Source organism: Lonchura striata, chromosome 7 (genome assembly GCF_046129695.1).
Source record: "Lonchura striata isolate bLonStr1 chromosome 7, bLonStr1.mat, whole genome shotgun sequence".
Taxonomy (NCBI): domain Eukaryota; kingdom Metazoa; phylum Chordata; class Aves; order Passeriformes; family Estrildidae; genus Lonchura; species Lonchura striata.
Window position 1 is genome coordinate 6,412,233 of NC_134609.1, and position 22,572 is coordinate 6,434,804.

At 38.4% G+C, this 22,572-nt stretch overlaps 1 protein-coding gene across 1 annotated transcript in view; it reads left to right on the forward strand.

Moving 5' to 3' along the window:
* The first annotated feature begins 63 nt into the window (after positions 1-63).
* Positions 64-22,572, forward strand: part of PARG (poly(ADP-ribose) glycohydrolase) — a 59,145-nt gene continuing 36,636 nt past the window's right edge. Inside the window, exons 1-7 of the mRNA XM_021536153.3 lie at positions 64-229; positions 3,106-3,172; positions 5,366-6,343; positions 7,334-7,520; positions 8,577-8,699; positions 9,384-9,467; positions 10,564-10,638. Of these exons, the coding sequence (XP_021391828.1) occupies positions 94-229; positions 3,106-3,172; positions 5,366-6,343; positions 7,334-7,520; positions 8,577-8,699; positions 9,384-9,467; positions 10,564-10,638 (1,650 nt within the window). The 5' untranslated portion in view covers positions 64-93. The remainder of the gene's footprint in view (positions 230-3,105; positions 3,173-5,365; positions 6,344-7,333; positions 7,521-8,576; positions 8,700-9,383; positions 9,468-10,563; positions 10,639-22,572) is intronic.

Sequence of the window (22,572 nt, forward strand, 5' to 3'; positions counted from 1 at the left end):
GATGTGGACGGGCGGAGCCGCTGTCGCAGCGTTGCGCCGTCCCCGGGGGGCGGGTGCCGGCCGGCCCCGGCGGGCAGGGCGGCCCTGCCGAGGATGAGCGCGGGCTGCGGGCGGGAACCGCCGCGGAAGAAAGCCCGGCCCGGCCCCGGCAGCCCCGACGGCGGCGGCCAGGGAGAGCGGCAGGAGGGGCCCGGGGGCTGCAGCTCCGCCACCGCCGTGGGGAATACAGGTTTGTACCGGCCCCGGGGCGGCGGGCGCGGAGCGGGGCTCGGCCCTGCAGCCCCCGCCTCCTCGGGCCGCCTGCTCGCTGTGGGATGCGGGGACGGGCCGGCGGTGCCGGCGGTGCCCGCGGGGCGCTGGACCGGCCCGGGCTGGGAGCGCTGCTCCGCGCCCCCGCCAGCCCCACCGCCCGCGGGCGCTCCTGGGGCTGGGCAGGAGGAGGAGGAGGCGGCGAGCGGGCCGGAGGTCCCGAGTCTCCGTGTCCCTCTGCCGCTCAGGGCATCGCTGCCGCGCTGCTGCTGGCCTCGGCAGCCTGGGACGGCGGGCGCCGCGTGTGCCTGTGCACGGAGCCTTCCCGGAGCTGCCCTTCTTCCTCCTTGGGCTGGAATTGTCTGTAACTTCCCTTCCATGTGCCAGCGTGTTCCCTGTGTCCCAGCCGTCTCCTTCCCCTTGGATTCGGCTTTGCGTGCAGCATCTTTGCACCGGTTTTGTGCCCGATTCTTTGCAAGTTTCCACTCATAATGCAGATCATCGAAGAGATGTGTGAGCCGCTAAAGGTAGCGTGTTCCACAAGAGAGGGGACAAATATTTACTGCGGGAAAAGCTTTCAGCGGGGGTTGTGCCAGGCTGTCACACAGGGAGAGCCAAGAGTAATGACAGGAGCTCACTTAAGCACGTGGCTGCCAGCTTGGAGCCCCATGGGTGGGGTGACTGCTCCTCCTGCCGCCTAACAAAGCTGTGTAGACAAAGTTCCCACGTGGCTTTCTTAGTTTTGTTTTCTATTTGGAGCTAACGCTGTCAAAATAAAATTTTAATGCACCTCTTTCAGGAATAGAAAGGAATGCATGGAAAGGGAAGAAGGCCCCAGATTTGCTGTCATCTGCAGCTTATGAGTTAAATGTCACTAAGCCCTAACTAGGAGGCAGCTTTGAGTAGATGATAGTTTGGAGTTATAGGTGTACACTCCTACAGAGTAAATGAGAATCTTCTGAAAATTTGGGTGTTTTCCTCAAAAGTAGGTTGTAGGGGATGATTTGTTTTATGGAAATGGCGTGGGGAATCTCAAGTAGAAATAAAGATGCCATAAAAAAAAAAGACAGCAAAGTCTGGTTCTGTTGTTTATGCTGAGAATAAGCATGGTTGTCTTTTTGTTGCCTCTTGTTCTCACCACCTTATCTGTAGCAGAAAACCATGCTGGAAGTATGAGAGTGATGTGTGTGATACTGGTTGGAGGGCTTACATGGCTGCTCAGATGTTGAAGTTCAACCTAAAGCTATTTTATTCTGTTCTGGTGCTGCTGCCATCATTTCTATTTATTCTGCTAATGAATAAATATTTCTTCGTCAGCACAAGTTTACACCTCAAGAGGTAGTCAGCTGCCTTTGAAGAGGTTTGTTTGTCCCATGTTTTAACATGTCTCTTCAGATTTTTTTTGTTTGTTTTTGTTTTTTTTTTTTTTTTTTGTTTTTTTTTTTCTGGCTGCTTACCTGTAGGCAATTTGGATTCACACTTCAAATGTTAGGAGAAGGGAAAATTTGCTAATCAGAATGACTAGTAGTTTTAAGTTCAGTGAATCTTGGGAAATAATAATATTTGCACTGTTGTTTGTGCCATTACAGAATAACTAAAAAATATTTTAGTATTTTCTGGAGATTATGTCTCATTCTAAAAATTGTGGTATCATCTGATGAGGGTATTTCATAAGCAGCTGTATAAAAGCCTTCAAGGCCTTGAATGTTAGGGAAAGTGTTTATGAAACAATGTCTCTTAAGTAACCAATGGCCTCAGCCATCGTTGTTACAAGTTACACAACTTCCATTTGCAGAACACTCAAAATCAGAAGTGCCAGACATGATTTACTGGTTTTGAAGTTCTGCAAAACTTGCTACAGTAAGGCACTCCAGCTGCTCCTTACCCAGCTGAAAGCAGTGAGCAAACACCTTGCACATCAGCAGTGGCAGGGAGATGCTTTCTCTTGGCAAATGGGAAGAAGGGAATTGAAGCTAGTTGCCAGAATTGCAGAATATCTTTAAATAACAACAACAAAACTAAATATCCCTTATACTAATAAAGACTGTTTTCCAGTTTTGAAATAATTGCTTTGAATTTTTTCTCCCCCCCCCCAAAGTCTCTGCATAATTAATTCACATGTTGCTGTTGTATTGAAATCTGTGAGCTGCAGCAACACACAGATAAGATTGGAACTGTGTTGTTGGTAGTAAGTCTGAAGAAATGGTGTCCTTCATTTTGTTGATATTTAGGAAAGTAAGTATTGAAAAGCTTTTCAAACTGTTTATTGATGGAGGAGAAAAAGTCCTTTTCTGAGTCACTTACAGGGTGTGCTATGCTTATATTGAGCCTTATGTTTCACAGTATGTTACATACAGATAAAGTTCTTGGATGGGCCCTGAAAGATGCCTTGTTGTTTGTTCTTTTTTGATTTTAAGTTATGTCATGTTGCCTCTTCATTCCAAAATTTAGCAGAAGCTTTTGGGGCTCTCTGGTAGTTTTAAAGGTAATGACAAGAGCTAGAAAGTTCAAGTTACTTTGGTCTTTTCTTTGAATTCTACACATTCACTGTTTATTTTTAACCTTTTAACTATTTAAAAAAAAAAAAGGTTGGATGACACAAATACCACCACACATCATGCCTGGAATTTATAAAGATTATTTTAAAACCTATGACTGCTGATTGATGCAAATTAAATATTGCATCACATGTAGTTTTAATACTGCTAATGTCTGGATGCTCCTTATGGTAGAGATGCTAATGAGGGATTGATTGGAGGTGTTTTATCTTCACCCAGTACAAGTTACCTTTTTCATATGCAATGATGTTGCAGTTTTATCATGTTTCATGTAGTAACAGTGAACTGTGGCTTTCAGTTTGTAAACAGCGGACAATTACCAGTTGGTTGGAGAAAAAAGGACCCAAGACAGCAGAGTCCAAAAGGTAAAAAGCACAACATAAACTCTTGAAACACCCAAGCCCAAACTTATTGCTGACATAGGTTCCTGAAGCATGTCACTGTTTATATCAATTAATACGTCTGCTCCTGCAAAGCAAAAGATGGGAACTTGTAGCAAAGAAAGGCAAAGTGAGACTGTTGGTTCCAGTGGCAGCCAAACACTTGATCAATTTAATTATGAAATCAGACCGTCTTTGGTCAAGTTCTGCTTTCATTTTGTTTGACATAGGGCACTTGCAGTTGCAGATTTTCACTGATAGTCCTGTAACCAACTCACTGTTAATTTACAGACAAAAATATATTATGGTTTGTCTCATTGGACTGCAATTGGGATTTAAACATGTGCAGCTTGGTTTAATTACAGCCAGAATTTACAGGTGCTCAAATGTGCATTAAAGTTTTTTTTTTATGGAAGATGTTACAAATTTTTGCTGCTGAATGATATCAGGTAAAGTTTGATATTTTTGACTAATGTGGTCTGTCAGAAGCAGTGATTGCACTGCTGCCTTAAAGTTGTACTCCAGAGAGTTTAGCTGTCTCGTGCAGAGGAACATCAGATATTATTTTTCTGTAGTTGCAGTTGTAGATGTGCTTTGGTGTTTGCTAATAAATAGAGATCCAAGTCCATAGCAGTGCTAAAAATAGCTGGGAGGACTTGTGATAGTGATTAATACAGAAGTATGCAGGGCTAATTACAGGGATACGGGTCCCACTAAATCAAAGGTGTTAAGAGGATTCTTAATGAGGGAATGAATTATTTTAGGTTTTTTAAATTCCCTTTAGAGTATTGCTCTTCTATGCCTTTCTCCATCCCTGCTGACAGATTAAAGCCTAGGCAACTTTAAGAAGCAGATTTGTTGTGTAAACATTTCATATGCCTTTCTATTGCAGTTAACATCACAATTTTAATTTCTCAAGTTGGCGATAGATATTGTCAGTACCTTTAAAAAGTAATTGAGATGGCAGCAGCATCATAACTCTAGTTTTTGTTCATCAAAATTTGCAGGAATAAATGCATACATGGGAAATCAAATTATCATGAAATAAAGCCCTTTAAGATCTTTTGTTTTCAAAGAATTGCCCTGTGGATGCAGCTCCAAGCTATCATCTCTCCTTATTCAGAGTGGTCTTTTAGAAGAGGATCTGTTACCATTCATGGAGAAAGTTAATGCCTTCAGGAACCTATAGTCTATTAAAATGTCCAGTGACTGAATTTAGGATGGTGTGGAAATTGTATATTTTCTTATTTAATGTAAATGGGAAGCTGGGCAAGTGGCCAGACATACAGAGTTTAGTGTGCTCAGTTTGCATTGGGAGTATACAGTGTTGTAACAATACATTCAGGAGAAGATACTGTTCAGAGTGGTGTATTCACCAAGACTAGTCAGGGTTTTTTTTAATATTCATGTGTCCTCTAAGTAATTGTCTTTATCGATACACTGACACATAAATTAAGTGACACATAAAGTATGTAACTAAGAAATTACTTTCTGACATCTGGTCATACAAAACTCAATTCATTTCCCTGTATTATTATTAGGACATATTATTATGCTGCCCTGCCAAAGGCAAATCAGGTTATTTTTCTCATAAAAACCTTGTGATACAATGTATCTTTTAATTTTTATTATCAGTTTGAAATACATTTTACACTTGAGCTTTTGTATGGAGTTTTTTTGAAGTCATGGGCTGCTTATAAAAGTAAGGAAGTAATAGGAGACTATGGATTGCTGTGGCCTCTTCTTTGATGAATTTGTAACTGTGAGGGAATGGCCATAAAACCATTGATTTCCTTGCTCATTGTATTTAATGGATAAAAATAAAAGTTATGGAGGACTTTATCACAACTTTTATTTTTTTTTTAATCTGGAGAAAATAGCTAAATAATAGCCTCATCATGTTTAGATTTAAGATAAGGACAATGAAAGACGGGAATAGATTCCTGAGGTAAGCAGCTGATTGATCATCCTTTGGAGCATTTAAATGGAAATAGGTTGCTAGTGAGCTACAGTCCCCAATGCAGTAAAGCCTGTTGCTTCTGGTAATGTTCACTTACACAGTAGAATGAATAAAAATCTGTACTTTCTGTTGTTTGTTTGTCATTGTTCCTTAAAAAAATATGCACAGAAATTTAATTTGGAAATAAGATGCTGAATTCCCTTACTTCTTTTCCACAGCTTGCACGGCAAAATTAATAACAATTCTGAAGCAAATCCTAAGATGACTTCCATTAAAAAAGAGAACTTTTGTGAGCATGATGTGAAAAAGCTAGAAAATACTTGTCAGCAAAATTATGCAAAAATATCTGTGGAAGTTGGTGCAAAGCAAGTAAATTTGCCTCAGACAGGCAGCATGTGTAACTGGGAGGCTGAGGAAAATGATGCAGTCTTAGATATGGATCCTGTGAAGGGGCTGCAGTCTGTAGACCTCTTGAAAAATGCCAACATTGATCAGATGCACAAAACTGGCAAGCAGAGAGGCTCTGAAGAAAGCAGTGCCACCTGGACTCAGAGGAAGGTATCAGCAGGTCGGACTTCAAAACCAGGAAATTCAAAACCTTCTTCAAAAGACATTGAGACAGATGGACAAGTGGCTTCATGCGATTCACAGAAGCTGAAGAGTTGCAATTCTGTCTGTTTAACGGGTGAGCGAGAGGAAGGGGATGTAGTTCCAGAAAGTCCACTTTCAGATGCTGGTTGTGATGCCTGTATATCTGATCTTGGAGGTCCTGGCAAACTCAGCAAATGTCAGAGCAGCTCAGGGGACTCACCTGCTTTTGAGAAAGAAAGTGAACCAGAGTCACCGATGGATGTGGATAATTCTAAAAATAGCTGCCATGGGTCAGAGGCTGATGAAGAAACAAGTCCCTTTCTGGATGAACGAGAGGAGATTAATATGTCAAAACCCATAAACAAATCTTTTAGAATTCAATATGGGGATGCAGAATTGGAATCAAGGAAATCATGTTTTTCTGCCAAGGGCTGTGAAAGCTTTGAGGAAGTAAATAATTCTGTTAAAGAGGACACTCTGCATACAAAGGCACCCGGGATATCTCCTGCTCCATCATCAGAATGCAAAGGTGCAAAACAGGGTGTGAAGAGGGACTCCAAAATCACTTCTCACTTCATGAGGATACCTAAAGTTGAGGAGAAAAGGTAGCGTTCTATCTGCCTCTTCACCTGTTTTTTTTGTGCTTGGAAATTTCCTCTTTGGTGATAGAATTTCAAGAGGCTGGATTGTATAAAGAGTTTGTAAAATGTATTTTAACAGACAAAGACAATTGATGTAAGATTGAAATAGCTTCTTTTTAATGGGGCTATTTGTGGGGTTTTTGAAGGATGTGTTTGTTCAGTGCAATTCTCAGAATTCTTATTAGTTGGATCTGTCAAAAATAGTGGATCTTTTGTTGAATTATCAATGCTATTCATGCTTTAACTGAAATAGACATGGGAAGATTCACTTTTGAGAGCAGATGTTTGGGGTTTTTTGTTGATGTTTTCAGGTTTGGGTGGGTTGTTTTGTTTTTTTGGCTCTATTCATAATTTGGGAGAGAGAAGGACTGGTGATTACACTGCAGCAATGGAAACAGGAGCCCTGAGTGTTACACAGGACTTTGCATGCCAGGTGTTGTGGAAGGACAAAAGATAACCTCTGCTTTGAAGACCTTAGTTATCAGTGGGAGCTGAGAAGGTGGATAAGTGTCTAAGGAGTGAACAGAAACAAAGGGACTCTGTATTTTGATATAACATGCAATTCTTTGACTTGACTCAAGTCCTTCTAGTAGGGCAAGAAAGTAGTTTTGCACATCTTTTCTGGGGCATTGTCCATGGATAAACAGGTCCTGTTGGGAAGGAGCATGGCTCTGCAGAGGAGTACCCTGCTTTGCTAACCCACTGCAGTTCTCTGAAGGGTTTTGTCAGCCTGTAGAGAAGAGTGTTTTGGTAGACATGTACTTGTGTGTCCTGGGGAGGGGAAGGTTGGTGGTGGTGGGAGTTCTCCCCAAATAAATCTTTGGCCTGAGGCCACAGCAAAGGCGGGCAAATAAACTGACGGCTGTCATTGTAACCCTGGGGTGGAAGTTTGTATATTTGCCCATCAATTTTTTCAGTGGAAATAAAATATTTCAATGCATTGTATTTTAACAGCAGGAAAGAGAAGTGTGAATTCAAACCCCAGAGACCAGGAAGGAAGGTTGCTAAATATACACCACCTCCTCTGCCAACCAACAAGAAATGGTTTGGAACCCCGATTGAAGAGATGAGGAGGATGCCGGCGTGTGGAGCCCGTCTGCCTCACCTGCGACCCTCGGCCACCCACACCGTGACTGTCAGGGTACAGTGATGCACTGCAGTGCCTCGAGCCAAACTTCTGCCTCTAGTGCTCAGTAATGTGAAATGCCACCTGTCTTGCCATTCCTTGCAAGTGGACTGGGGCAACTGATTTCCTGAAAATTGGCTCTTCTGGTGCTTAGAATTAGGATATTGAGATCCAGATGAAAAGCAGGGTTTTGCTGCCTCAGTTTTGTTAGGGGCAAGTATTTTTGTTTTGTGGGGGGTTATGAGTGCTTCTTTGACTGAGTCGTAAATTCTACAAGTAGAATTTTGCTTCCAACATTTTCATGCTATATTTTCATTTTAATGTGGTTCTGGTTTGGGCTCAAGACATACAAGAGGCTCAAGATAGTCAAGATATGGAAAAGAGAACAAACGAAGCAGAGTTCCTTGCAATTTTGCCACTGCATTTTAGATCAAAACTGATAAGTTTTCCTTTAATCCTTTGGAGTAGCATGCAATCCAATTATTGTTGAAACAAAACATGACCAGAAAACTGTGGAGTGATGGATAAATCCCATCCAAAAGAAAGGCACATTGAGTTTAAATACTTATTCTGAGAGACTTAGTGCTGCTGGAGGGCTGAATAGCAAATTAAGTCTTTAAAAATGTGCTGTTCTTTTTTTTACTTTTCAGATGTTCTGTAGAGTAAATGTGAGACATTGCTCTAACTATAATGATTCCTCATCCCTTTCAGCATTAGGTTAAAAATACTATTTCTGTATATGATTTGTAACTATGTTTTGAAAAAATGTAGATACTTAAATTGATAAATGAGGAAATCTTTAGGTAGTGATTGGATATATAGTAATTGAATATATTGCCTTTATTTGAGTGTGTTAAGATGGCATTGTTTTCAACAAGTATAATGTAAGTTTAACAGATGGATTTTTTTCTGAGTAGCTATCATGCGGTCAGTTTGTAGCTTTCCCCATTCCAAAAAGGATGGCTGTAGATGAGAGCTTCTTAAACTGTGTTTTTGCTTACTTTTTATTTCTTCCACTTAAAAACTTGAAAGTAGAGTCTGATTTTCTTTGCCTGTCCTTCTATGTTACAGGTTGATCTTCTGAGGGAAGGAGAGGTACCTAAACCTTTTCCAACTCACTACAAAGATTTATGGGATAACAAGCATGTTAAAATGCCCTGCTCCGAACAAAATTTATACCCTGTAGAGGATGAGGTAAGATTAAGTATTTACTTAATTGTTGTGTGATTAAATAAGTTTCTTTCCACATGGATGAGTTTTCAGTTTACTGCATTTGCTCAATTGTTGGACTGACTATGGAATTAGAAAATCAAGTCTGAAAAACTGGATTTTGGGTCATGATGCTTCAGACAGAGCAGAAGACTTTTTTTTTTCCCCTGGTAATTTGATGATATATATTTCTATACTTACATGGAGTGTAAAATTGAACTCCTTATAAATGATGTATTTATTTACTTACATATTTATATATAATTTCATGTGTGTGGATCCATTTGCAATTTCAACAGTGAATGAATTTGTAAGCACAGTTTGATTATAATACTCAGTCAGGTATTGCTGATAGTGAGGTGTATCTGATTGTTGTTCTGCTAAAACAATTGCAGATATTAGCCCTGTTGGTCTGGTATTTCTTGTCACTGCTTGAGACTTAAACATACCCAGTGAAATACTTCAGACTAGGGTGAATATAGTCAGCAAGTGTGTCCTGTAGTAAAACTCTATAATGATTATTGATACTCGACTCAAAAACAAAGAATTTTTATAGCCTCTATTAAATACACTCAGTCTTTTCATTTATCAGTTTTACAAATGACAATAAATGTGTCTTTATGTTTTGAATAATTTATTTTGACTTTGTTTTGGGCTTTTACTTTAAAGAATGGAGATAGAACTGCTGGAAGTCGATGGGAACTAATCCAAACTGCCTTACTTAACAAATTTACCTGCTCACATGATTTGAAGGTAAGCCTGTCAGTTTGAAATCAAGTCTATATGCATATAAATACATTCAGGTTGTCTATATACTGCCAGTGATTCTGGCTTGGTTCTATTTGTTTAATGACTTAAAAAAATAAATTACGAAAAAGTCTCTGCTGTTCAAGGGATTTCTTAGGAATGATGGTTCTTAATGAGTACTAAGTGTTACCAATGAATTTAATCAGATTATTTAAATGAATTGCCATTTTAAAGTCTACACAAAACTGTGTTTGTCCAGCAGCATATACTAGTCTGTGGTAAACATAGCATGAGGATTTTGTGCAGCCAGATGGTCAGGGATGCACAGGTGAGAGAGTTGGAAATAGTAACTCTTCGCGTCAGTTCACTCCACTAAAATCACAATTCAAGCTGCTGACAAAAATCTGTAGATTTTGGAGATGAATGCTCTTCATAACTTTTACAGTTATATTGGCACAAAGTCTTACAGTAACACGAATATTGGAGCAGCTTAGAGTTGTTATTATGCTTTTTTTGGTGAAGAATAATGTAATTTAGGTTGTTCCTGAAAGGCAGGGAAGGAGGAGGATGCAAAAGGCATAATAGATAAACTTTAAATGAACAAATAGAGCTTCTCCAGCAACTGAGGAGATTTCCCTTGACATTATTTTATATGGTATTTTTCTCTTGTGAATTTTTAAAGGGTAGTATTGTTGTAAAGGGTCTATTCAATTTCTGTGGTTCTGATTCCTTAAGTTCCTAAACTGGTACAACTTGTGCTATATTGTTTTTATACTTTAAATAACTTTTATTAGTAGTGTTAACAAGAGCAAGCATGGGATGGGGAACATTTGTGTTGTTTGTTGGGAGATAAGCCTTGTCTTATTTTGTGTTAGGAGAAAAAACCCCGTAGAGTGAAGCTAATTCATTGCTAAACCCAAAACAAGATTCAGTATCAAGGATTTGCTCTATATTTATAGAGCAAATTAAGTGTTATGGATTTTGGTAGGCTCCATGGCGGGTTTTAGCCACCAGATGGTGCTGTTCCTCCAACAAGGAAATTTCCTTAAAAGGTTTTTCTTCCATTAATAATTAGCTCTGTTTTGTTGTGCTTCTTCCTTAGGAGGCCATATTGAGGTACAACGTTGCATATTCCAAGAAATGGGATTTTACAGCTCTTACTGACTTCTGTGAGAAGGTAAAACAAGTTGATTTAAAATAGGAAGAAAAGTAATGTAAAAGTCACTGTTTTGCCTACATGTCTCAATGCTTTTGGCTTTATTTCCGTTTTCTAGAGTAAATGCTTCCAGCTGTCAGATATCTAAGTGAGCAGCTATTTACCTGGTAACTTCCACTGAAACAATAATTATACTTTATAAACTGACTTAATTTTAAATTTTTTACATGTAATTTGGGTTCTTCAGTAATCTCTAAGCTTCCTGAAGATAGGGTGTGAAATGCCCTTTTCCTGTTTTAGGACAACCAGATTTATTAAGAAATTGCATTAATATTTCCAGTGTAATTTTTTTTTTCTTTTAAAAAGTGTTGGTCTTTTTTTCCTTTTTCGTAAAACTTTAATGTTATATTGCAGTGGTGTTTGTATAGACTCTGCTTTGCTGGTATAGCAGGAAAATTCTGCTGTTTGGTGGGATGGTGAATTTAAACTGTAGAGCCTTTGAAAGACTGGGATGGATTTTATAGTTTCAAGTATTAGGTGTTAGTACTTTCATGGGGAGAATGGAAAAGATAAATGAATAGTATGTCTCAAATGCAAGTTGGACTAATATTTTAGTGTACATCCTGACTGACAATTAGAAACTATGTTAATTAAAGCATAATGTAAGGTTAAATGAGATGCAGTAGAAATTGTATTTTTCTTCAATACTTCAGAAGTACTTCTAAAACACACATACTTATTTTCTTGGGAGGGGTTTGCTAAGCTCTATGAAGACTCAGCAGAAACTAAATTTAATTTGAAGTGAATTTTGTTATGTATGTACATAGGTGTCTGCTGAGGCCATGTGATCAGAGGAGCTGTTCTGTTCTCTTTCCATTGCCTGTCTCCATTGTGTGTGGGGACTGCTCTTTCACAGAATGAACTTTCTTTTCCATGCAGCACAGTATTATTATTACTGACGAAAGGCACTTATAAAAATCCCAGTGGTATCATACTTGCAAGCCATGAGAGCTACTGTGCTCACCCATCTTGCAGATGTAGTGCTCCCCCCTCTCATCCCTGGGGTGGCTGACATGGCTCCATGCTAGAGGCTGTGCACACTCAGTCCCTGTTCCTATTGACTGTCCTCCTAAGCGAAATTAACTTGGCCTTTTGAGCTCACTTGTGTGTTACTGAAGTATACATACTTACAATGTTTTAAAGTATGAGTGCTCTGCAGTTAAAAATATGACTCGGGAATGTACCAGATTTGAATCATACTGCTACAAGCACAACTGAGCTTGTCCTGATGTGTTCACAGTGTGCATTTGGGATTTTGGAAACTGTGGGTGATTAGACTCAGAGATCATAGCCAAAGAGCGTAAATAATATCAGCTGTCTCCAGAGGAGAGGGAACAATAGGGAAATAAACTAGAGATCAGGCTTCAATCGTTCATGAGGATGAAAAGGAAATTTCTGTATCCTGGGAATGATGATTTTTATATGTGTGGTTCTCAGATGAAGGGTGGAGGTCTGTTTCATACACAGATTTTCAGCCAAGTTAAAAGAGTGTGCAGCTGTATTTTAAATAAGAAACAGCGAAGAGCTTGTGACAGAGTCTCCTCTTGTAGACCACAGGAGCAAAAGCAAGCCCTGGCTTGCTTTGTGAGTTTAGTGAACAGGACATGTGAGGGGATAGATTTTTGCAGAGAAATGCTTGAATTTTCCCATTATTAAGGGATGTGTGAACTTACCAAGTTTTGTAAATAAGGCATCTGCTTTCAAAGAATGCTTGCAGTCTAAGTGAGCAGCTCTTGTGTGAAAGTTAACGTTCTCTGAGGAAATGACTGGCTATAGTGAACTGTAGTGCTTTTGAATTTATTGTATTTATGAGTTAATGATTAAGGGTTACCACTAGCCTATGTATTTTCTGGTTTATCCTATGATTTTGAGGGTACAGAGGAGCTGTTTCAGGTTTGTCCAGCCAAGGTTTAGGGGGTTGGTTAAAAGGAAAGCTGGCCTGAGTAACTAGCCCAAAGGGAGTGACAGCAGCTCAACAGAAGGAGATGTAGTCACAAATATATATTGAAAGAAAAAGATTAAAACAGAGTCTCTGATTGTCAGGTATGTATTTATATCATTGGGCACTATTGACTTTCAGTGCCTGCTTAACCAAGGATTTTGTAGTCTGATTTAGAAGGGAGCCATGTCTGAAAATCTAGTGGTGTCTGTTTTGAAGATTATTCAGATATTACTTCAATAGGTCTGTGTTTGATTTTAAAGTGCCTTTTGTTATTTTATCTTCTGATTATGGGCACAGCTCACCTCATCTATGAATCTCCTAAATTCTGTCATATCAGTCTTGCATTGGGCTTCCTATTTTAAGTAGTTCCTTGCAAGTTATACTGTCAAAATATGCATTACTTTTAAACAGTACTTTGTAACATCCAAGTCAATTTTCTTATAACAACAGGAATTACCAGTTTATTTGGCTTTGGTTTATTTTCCCTTAAGAGGAAAACATGCTCAAATTTCTTAACTAATAGAAAATAAATATCTGTGTGGGAGCCAAGATTTTTTTTCTGGAATAACACAGCCTGTAAATTCTGTGGTTTGATCTAAGTGTTGTCAGAAGAGGGAGCCCTCACACTTTCCAAAAGATTCTCTTGAATGTCAGTTAATGCGTGGAAGTATAATTCCCATTTGTACAGTGAAGTGAATTGGGATGTCTCAACACCAGACAAAAGTAGTTATTGAGATGCTGAATGCTGTGGAACCCCTTGTCAGGGGAGCTAGAGGATGCTATGGCCTTGCATCAGGTTTTGAAGGAATCTGGAGAAATTGCTGTTAGAAAGATCTCATTGACACTCACAGAGATATTTTGGTGGACTCTGGGAACTTCTGATGCTGATTACTGCAAATGAGGAAGTGCTTCTGATTACTTTTGCTTCTTGCTGTCAGACTTTCCTAGGAATCCTTTGCTGATGTGCTTTCATTCTATTGTTGTTCTGTTGTACATGGAACTATTGTCCATTTTTGCATTCTTATGGCTTGGTTGGATTGAAGCTAAGGGTTGAGACAAGTGGCCTTGTCATGCAGGGTCTGTTGTTGCTTAGTGTGCAATATGAGATGTTGCTGACAGGAAGGTATGGCATCTATACAACAGACTTTTCTAAGAGGCAAAATTACTAAAGGTCATTGACATTTGAAATGTTTGAATCACTTAAGGCACTTATGCCTTTCAAAATTTGCTTTTCCAAGCTCTCTTTAAACCCTTGGTGCCTACTTGACTCAAGTAGGAGTTCTTAGAGGGGATATGCTATCAGTGTCTTTACAAATACACTCTCCACTGGGTGATGCTCAGTTTCCAACTGTTAGATTTGCTTCTAATATAGAGAAAACTGTGTGTCTGCAGTGCCTGTGCATGGACGCCTTGTGGCCTTTTTGTTTTTGGGAAAGCTGTTGAAGCCAATCGGTCTATTTAATGGCCAGAAATTGCATATTTGCTGTTGATTCTCATGTAAATTAAGGGTTCAGGAAATCCTTTTGTATTACTAAAGAAGCTGTATAACTCTTACCTTTGGATTTTTCTGTAAGATTAAAAGAAAAATGGTAATAATGTCTAAAAAGACCAGTCTCTTCCCTTCCTTAAACTTAATTACAGAGAACCTTCAGCATGAGGGAAGAATTTACCAGATTACTTTCTCTCTCCTCCTTTGTCCTTTTCCAGTCAAGTGTGAGGTCACTGGCTTTAGCCTCAAAACTGACTGCTAGCAGTTGGGGTTTTTTTGTGGCACAACCTCAGCTTATTCTACAATCTGATAAAAAGCCATGTAGGAAGAAAACAAACTCACATGTCAAACTGAAGGAATACATTGCTATTTTTCTACACCCTTTAAAAATAGTTGTCTTTGAATTACAGTTGTGATTAGTTCTGATACAGGATTAGAAAAGGAATTCCATTTCTCACTTCTTTCCACTGAAACTTACATGATGGATGCTACTGCATGCTGGATCCTTTTAGAAGTCCAGAGCAGTTGGCATGTGAGGCTTTGCTACCATCTGCTTTTACATGCAAGTCTCTATTTGGAAGTTTTTAGAATTTTATTTAATGCCTTTTAAAAATTTTCCATAAATATGATTTTAAAACACATAAACTAAGTAGTAAGATAAATATGTAAAGAAATTGATCTATAAATACAACTCTTTCTATTTTCCAAAAATACCACACACCCATATTATTTATGTTTTGATCTTCCAAAAGTCTGTTTTCATTTTCTTGCGAAATTGAAGTTAACTCTTGTACTAGAAATTGATTTTTGTTTTCACAAATTCTTGCCATTTTAATTTCAGCCTAGTAGTATTTATATGGGTATGTCCGTGTACAATTTCTAAAATCCACTTTTTCTACTGCAGGTGTTGTGTGCAGATTCCGGAATATTAGGGAATATTCAGAAAGTGAGGAGTGATGGAGCTTGCTACAATGAGTCTTGTTAGTCAATGCTTTGCACTTAAGAATAATTAAAGTAAATAGAAGAACACTAATGTATTTCACTGGAACACCTAGCACATGTGTGTTGCTGATTGTGGTGCAAATTTGTAAAACTTGGGATAACAACTACAGAATGTGCTTAGTGCGAAGTGTAGTTTCTCATTTAAATGTATGCTACTACCTAACATACTGGCATGTTTGAGCTGAACGTGCTACTTTCAGAAAATGTCAGATACAAGTAATTGAGTTACAGTAGAGCTCACTAAATGATAGAAAATTGAGCAAAAAATCAGACATGCAAATATTGGTAGTGTGTCTTTTTCCTCTCTAAGAAGAATTGGTTGCATTTTGAGATAACTGAATAAAACTAAGAACTGTCTTGTCAATGAAATACTCTACTTCAAATTGCAGAATTGCAGCCAGCCACAGAACCACACTGTCTTTTGTGGTTAAATAATCTTATCTTTAATAACCTCAAAATTAATTTGAGAAAATTTTCAAATTACCTGGGTAATTTTGGAAATTATGGTTCCATTTTTTTTACTGTTTTTTCAAAATTTAATCTAAAAAAGGACTATAAATGCAACAAGTGAAGATTATGCGAATGCAGTATAGTTTAATTGGATTATGGTAGAGCTCTTGATTTTCATTCATTTGAAAAAGACCAAACACAGAACACTGCTACCATTAAGTATGTGCATATCTTGGGAAATCTTTATGTTCTAATAAGGTTTCACCCCACTCCTGTCTCCTCATAGGTCTTATGAACCATGACAGTCTTTCCTGTTTGTTTTGTTGTTTGAATGACCTGCCTGAAAAAACAATTGCTGTAATCAGTGAAACTGGAATAGAAGGAATTTTGAAGTACCAAATTGTTCTGGTGACTGGGTTTTTGATAAGTCATTTTTATAATTGACTGGACAGTACTAACAGAAGTGAGCATTGTATAGAGATGTCAGCACTACAAATGTAGGCTTTTAAGCCAGAAACAGAATGTCCCAAGGCTGAAAATAGCCTGCCCGTTGCTCCTTGTTGGATTTTACTTTAGTCCAGATGTTTTCAAGCAATTTTCATTACATCAGATTACCTTTTTAAAATCTAAACTGAAAAGGTCTTTTGAGTGTGCCATGAAGGGCTTTCTTTTCACAGCAACAGAAAGGAATTTATTCCCATATTGAACAAAAGGTGAGCCTTTCTGTGGTGGGGGAATATGCATCTGTACACATTCAAAACATTAGAAACTAAGCATTGTAGAAGAGAAAGAGCATTGAATTACAGGCTTATTCTTATTTTTATGTACTGTCTTGGCAGAATGGTTGAGTATTTTTTAAGTGGTGTTTTGTAAGCACTTTTGCAATCACTGTTGAGTTGGAATTATCAGGGAAGGGATAGCTGCACATAGCAGGTGCAGAGATAGACTTATACTGTGTCCCAAGTGCTTGTGGATATTCAGTGCTTTAATAAAGATCTATGTAAAGACACATTCTGAGTGTCTCTTTCGTAGTTTTTCACTGTATTGAGAACATTCCTCTTGGAAAAACAAAAGAAAAAAACCCTAAAATTCTGGATTTAAAGGCTACCTTCTGATATTTGCTTTGTTTTGTTTTGGGGTCAAAGAGGACTGTTGAATAGATTTCTTTACTTCCATTTGATTATGTGTAAATCATCATTTATCTGTGCTCACCTATGTATCTCAAATGGCTAAAAGAAGTTTATATTTGTTTTGGGGGTTTTCCTTAGCTGCTTAGTGCTTTTGGATTTTTTTTTTTAGATTTTATTTATAATGTATTGAGCAGTTAAGAGTACAAAAGCCCCACAAAACAAACCCTGGTGGTCAAAGCTTTCAAGAGAAATGCCTGCTGTAAAAGTGTACATGTAGGTAGGGAAGTGATAAAGACGCATTGCCATTTTTTAGGATAACTATGGGGTATAAATGAAGTGGATTGTAGCTATATTCCTGGGTTTGTTCCTCCTTTTCATCTGAAAAACTGGATTTTGCTTATATATATAAACTCTTCCTTGGAGAGTTTCTTACTGCTGCCATGCATTTTTTAAAGAGCAGGTTTTCAGAGGTGGCAAGGTGTGTAGCCTCAAGATGGTCTGAGGGTCTTATTTAGCCAATAAAATAGTAATTACTGGATATTTGTCTTTAATTATTGGTCATTTTGAGCCTGTGTAATACTGACAGTCAAGCAAAGAATGGTATACTGCAGTGGTATAGTTTTGTCTTTACTTGATCCTTTTTTTTTCCTTCTGCCTGTGCTTGTTGGTTTTTTTTTTTTTTGTTTGTTTGTTTATTTGGTTTGGTGTTTTGGCATGTTAAAGAAAATAGTTTTCATAAGGGTAACAGCTGTATTGTCTCATGGAGCTTTTTGTGCCAAGGTTTCAAAAGTGGTTGCAGAACGTATTTAGTATATAAAGGCTTTCAAATACTTCTACAGTATTACTGTTTTGAGAGAGATTAAAGTTTTGAATAAGCCTGGAAGCAGATCACTTTCACTGGTAACTTTTATCTTCCCCTGATGTTACAGCTCTTCTGTAGAGACATGGTCATTGTCATCTCCACTGCTCTACTTCCCTAGAATAACTTGAAAGTACATAGAAAGTGGTATTTGATTTTTCATCTCAGGATTCTGCCACTGCTTTGGAGATGGCTGTGATGCTTCTAGCCACGACAGAATCACTCTGCAGCAGCATAGAGGCTATTGGCAGCCTGAAGGGTAGTGAAAATGACTGAGGTTAAATTTCCAGTTCCTTGGAAGTATATATTGGGCTTCTAAAACCATTAAGAGGAGAATGAAAATAAACACACATTCTTCTCTCAGATTTTATTTAGAATGTTTAAAAGCTTTGAGAACAAAGCAGCAGTTGTTAAGGATGATACACCTGAGAGATTATTCCAGAGTTGGATTGGCAGAAGACATGAATTTGCCTTTTGGGGGAAAAAAATTAAACATAACCAAATTAACCTCTGCCTTGTAAGCTGTCTTCTTTTTTCCTTTTGAAGTGTCAGTTTGTGGTTTTGATAAATGTCAGAAGCATTCTTATTCTCAAATAAGATTCTTCTCTGCATAATCCAGTGTTACAATTTCCTTCTTCTTTCCTCCAAAGATTACTTTGTCCTTCCTTTTATTTCTAATCAGACAAGCACTCAGCAAATGGGATGGATTTGACAGCTAAGTGTGTTTTCTACTGAATTAGTTTTGTAAGGAAACTGGAAGAGGCAGATGAGAGTATTCTTTCCTGCAGCTTTGGAAATTCATTAACATGATAAAATGGGAACTAGATTGCACACACAACACACCCTCCACCCCACATTTCTTCTATGTTTCAGTCTTGTTAATATGTACAGTATTTGACTTTATGATGAGTCTGTTTTACAGAGGCATCTGAGTTACTGGGCTGCAGCCTGGTATCTCTGTCTGGGTGTGAGTACACTGATAGTTGTTGCACAATGCCTTTAAGTAGAATTGATCTCCCTGTGCAGAAAGAGAGGTTTTGTAGAGAGTACTACATAGTGAAGCTTGTTTTGGGGGTTTAATTTAAATAGATTATTTTTTAAAGTCACTCAGTAAGAACTGAGACATGGGCCTTTTTGTTGTTTGTGTGTTTGTTTAGTTGTTTTTCCCCAGCTGTTCCAAATACTAGATTGAGAAAGCCTGTTCTTAGGATTCTGTAATGTTTAAAGGCATCTGTGACAACGATTAGAGGATTAAAGGGAGTACAGATTGCCCGTCTGAGGTTGGTTACTTTCAGGTAAAGGACTTCAGTGTCATAACCTGCGGCTTCGTTGTTTTATTTGCACTGCAGAGTTCTAGTCATGGATTTAGACTTCACCATGTTTAAGTGTTTAACAGTATGCAAAAAGCAGGGGACTTCTGGATAAGACAGGAGAACAAGGAAATAACTACAGGCTCTGGAAGGACGAGTAATGAAAACTGTGATAAAGGAGCAGCCACAGATTGTGATTGTTTGAGCACACTCAGGGTTTAAATGCCTCAAAATCATGGAACCATTTAGGTTGATAAGGACCCTGAAGTTTACAGAATCCAGCATTAACACAGCACTGCCACTACTAAAGTCCAGCACTAGACCATGTCCCTAAGTGCCACAGCCACACATTTTTAAAATACCTTCAAGGACAATGTTTTCAGCTTAGAAGTATTTAATGTGCCTCAAAATATCCTATAAAACTATAAATATTTTATTTGAGACAAATTGAAGATAGCGAAGAAAGAAAAAAACAAATTCCTGAAATTAGGAGAATGAACCTACTGTAAATCGAATATATACAAGTTATTTGGCTTGTTCAATTATTTAGTTTGGAATTATCACTTCTAACCGTATGGTATCTTATATTAAAATAATTTGGAAATTTGTTACTGGAAGGTTCAGTGTAGGAACTGTAGATGGTTTGGATCACTGACAGCATGAGGTATTATGGCAGCTGTGAAGGAAAAAGTCAGGAGGTCAAAATCCATTAGAATTAGAAAATAAGAGACACACAGTCTGAAGGAAGCACTCTGCTTTTCCTCTTCATCCTTAAGAACATGATTCAATTGGTCCTTGTCCTGCCACAGAAGTTAATATGGGCATATAAAACCAAACAAATTGAAAGCATTAAGCTATTGCTGTCTTAGCATGCTGGCTGCCTGTTGGCATGATGGCTGTTATAGATGGAGCTGTCCAAATTTGTGCACCCTATGTGCAGTTTGTTTGCTTTGATGAGCTGTCAGATTTAGATTTAAACTCTCTACCATCACTATCACCCCATACTACCTCAGATCCTTCTTATTAGGCTGTCAGGCATTCGTCTGCTGCATTTTGGAGGACTGGTTTATAGTGACAAGGGGCCATTACTTACAGCCATGTTTAGTCAGGCCTCTTTGCTGCAGGATAAATGTTCATTTTGCTAAATTGCACTGCAGGTTTGGCCAAGAGCTCATACCTCTGCTATGGCTCGCTGAGCCATTTGCATCTTAGGAATTGGAGCCCTAAGTCCTGTTCATTTAATCAGAAACTCCAGTGAAAATGGTGATGGAGTTGCCAAATTATTTCTTTGGTTAAAAGCAAGTCATGCTTTGCAACTCTGACTCCATATACTTTTCCCTCAGGGTATAAGCCCTGCATGTATTTAATTCCTACATATTTTGCATGGCTGGAGCATTGATAAAGTCAACACTGTATTTATGTTTTTATTTCAAGTGCATAAATAAGGAAAGCAGAAACTGATCAATTGTTTAAAACCAAAATTGCCACAGTACTTAAATATATTTTTCTTTATGAAGACTTGTTGACAAACATTTCACATTTTAGAATTCCTTAAGTTGTAAAACAAATGTTAGTTCCTTTAAAAATGAAAACTCAGTCCTTTCTCTTAATGTTTGCAGAGTTGTGGACTTGAAAAACTTGTACACAATTAAAAGCACATTAGTGAATTCATACAGACAGACTTCCAAGTGAGGTGTTCATTTTAACAATTTCATTCTGACTAGAACATTCCTGTTTTTTCAGTGGGAAGAGTTGCAACCAAGATCTGCCTTTGCAGCACATTGGCAATGGTCATGACTGATTCTTTTTCACTTAACACCCACTCTGCACACTTCCAATAATGCTTAACTTTTGGGTAGGCTGCTTCAACTTATTACTGCAGGAGCAGACTATCCCTACCTCCAGATTTTTTCTGTAGAATCAGCAAGATGAAGAATCTCAGGAAATTGTCAGATGAACATGGAAACTGATGAAATGTGGTGTGTGGGGGTGTGTGCCTGTGTTTGAATGGATAGAATGGACACATTCCTCTTTCAGCAGCATCAAATATGTAGAATGTGCAATGTCATTCTAAATATGCTGGATTTTACATCAGTACAAGTCACTGCTTCCTGAAGGGAGTTGCCTTCTAAATAAATCTGCCCTCAGTTCTGTGACCAGGTGTTCTCTCTGCTGATGCTAGGTTCTCCAGGTTGGCATTTGCATCCTGGGATATCTGCCAGATGTTGCTATGTTGTCAGCACTCACGTCCCGGAATTCTTTTACTTTCCATGATTGAGTGTTCCTTTTTCCAGGCTGCTTTCAAAGCCTGGAAAGACTGTTACGGTAACCCCGGCTCTTTGTTGCACTCAGCATGGCTGAGAATATGCAGTGACAGTGGTGGGTCTACAAAGCTGCACCTGTGATGGTGTGCTGGGTGAGAAGTCAAAAGAGGCTGTGAGGGCCAAGCAGCCAGGGATTTGCAGGTGTTCTTTTTTATAGAAACCTCAAAGGAATGTTACCTGTACAGGAAGAGTATATGGGCAGACAGGGTAAACTTTAGTTACGTGGATGTAGCCATTTGATAGAGGGCAATGCTGAGTTAGGAGTTCTTGACAAGGTCTGTGAATTCTCAATAATCATATATTTGTAGTTGTGGGGTCTTCATGGCACCCAACACTCTTTTAAAAAACTTCATTCACATGTAAGAATAATCAGGTCAGGGAGAACACTTTTGAGCAGTAATGCCTCTAAATATTGACATTTTTCATAAGTGGAGGTCGAGTAAAACTCATGCATAGAAATACTATAGAAAAGAAAGCATACTCTGGTATATTATTAGACAGGTAAGAAGAAGGAAAAGTAGTATTTCAGAGTAGAAGTGATCTTTATAATTAAATATTCTGCATCAGAGCTGAGCTGTGCAATTGCTGGCCTGCCTCTGTTTTGGGAAGAAATTGTCTCACACTATTATTATGTTGTTTTCAAAGAAGTATAAAGAAAAGGTTGAAGTCTTGACAGCTATGACAGAGTCCGGTGCCATAATGTGTCACCAGATAAGTGATACTGTATAGTCTGTGGCAGTCAGCAAAGCACAGCAGCCACTATTTATATGTCAACTTTAAAAGAGAGGAAGTGTTACCCGAAGGGAAGAGAATATCAGAATTTGACAGCCTGGTAGACATCTGAGGTTAAATGTCAGATTTTGAATAGCTGTAAGTTATGTATTCATTTTATGGGTTGAGATCTGAAATTCTAGACTTTAAATGCTCATTTGGTTACTTTATGGCACTTAAAAACATTGTGCCTAAGAACAGAGAAAAGTTTCCTGCTAGAGCAGGTAATGTTAAAGGTTAGGTCATAGTTTTCAGGTTTTGACTTATGCTGTGTAAATATGTAGGTGCATATGTAGCCAGCAACAGGAGAGAGAGATGCATCTTGCTCATTTCCCATCTTAAATATAAATTTATTTTCTGAAGTACTTTGTTTATTACTTGGATTCTTCTCATATCAAATTATTTTCATGCTTCCTGGGCTTGTTATTCTTTGTAAGTTCTTCTTTCATTTTAAAACTTTATATTAAACCCTCATTTTTATGCCTCCACAAGCAACATACATAATGCATAGAAAGTAACTGTGTAGGTCTTGGTGTTATTATGTTTTCCCCCTTTTTCTGAACAGAAGTTGTTTGTGCTTTGAGCATTTGTTTGTGTTTTGGTTTTCAAATTCCTAAG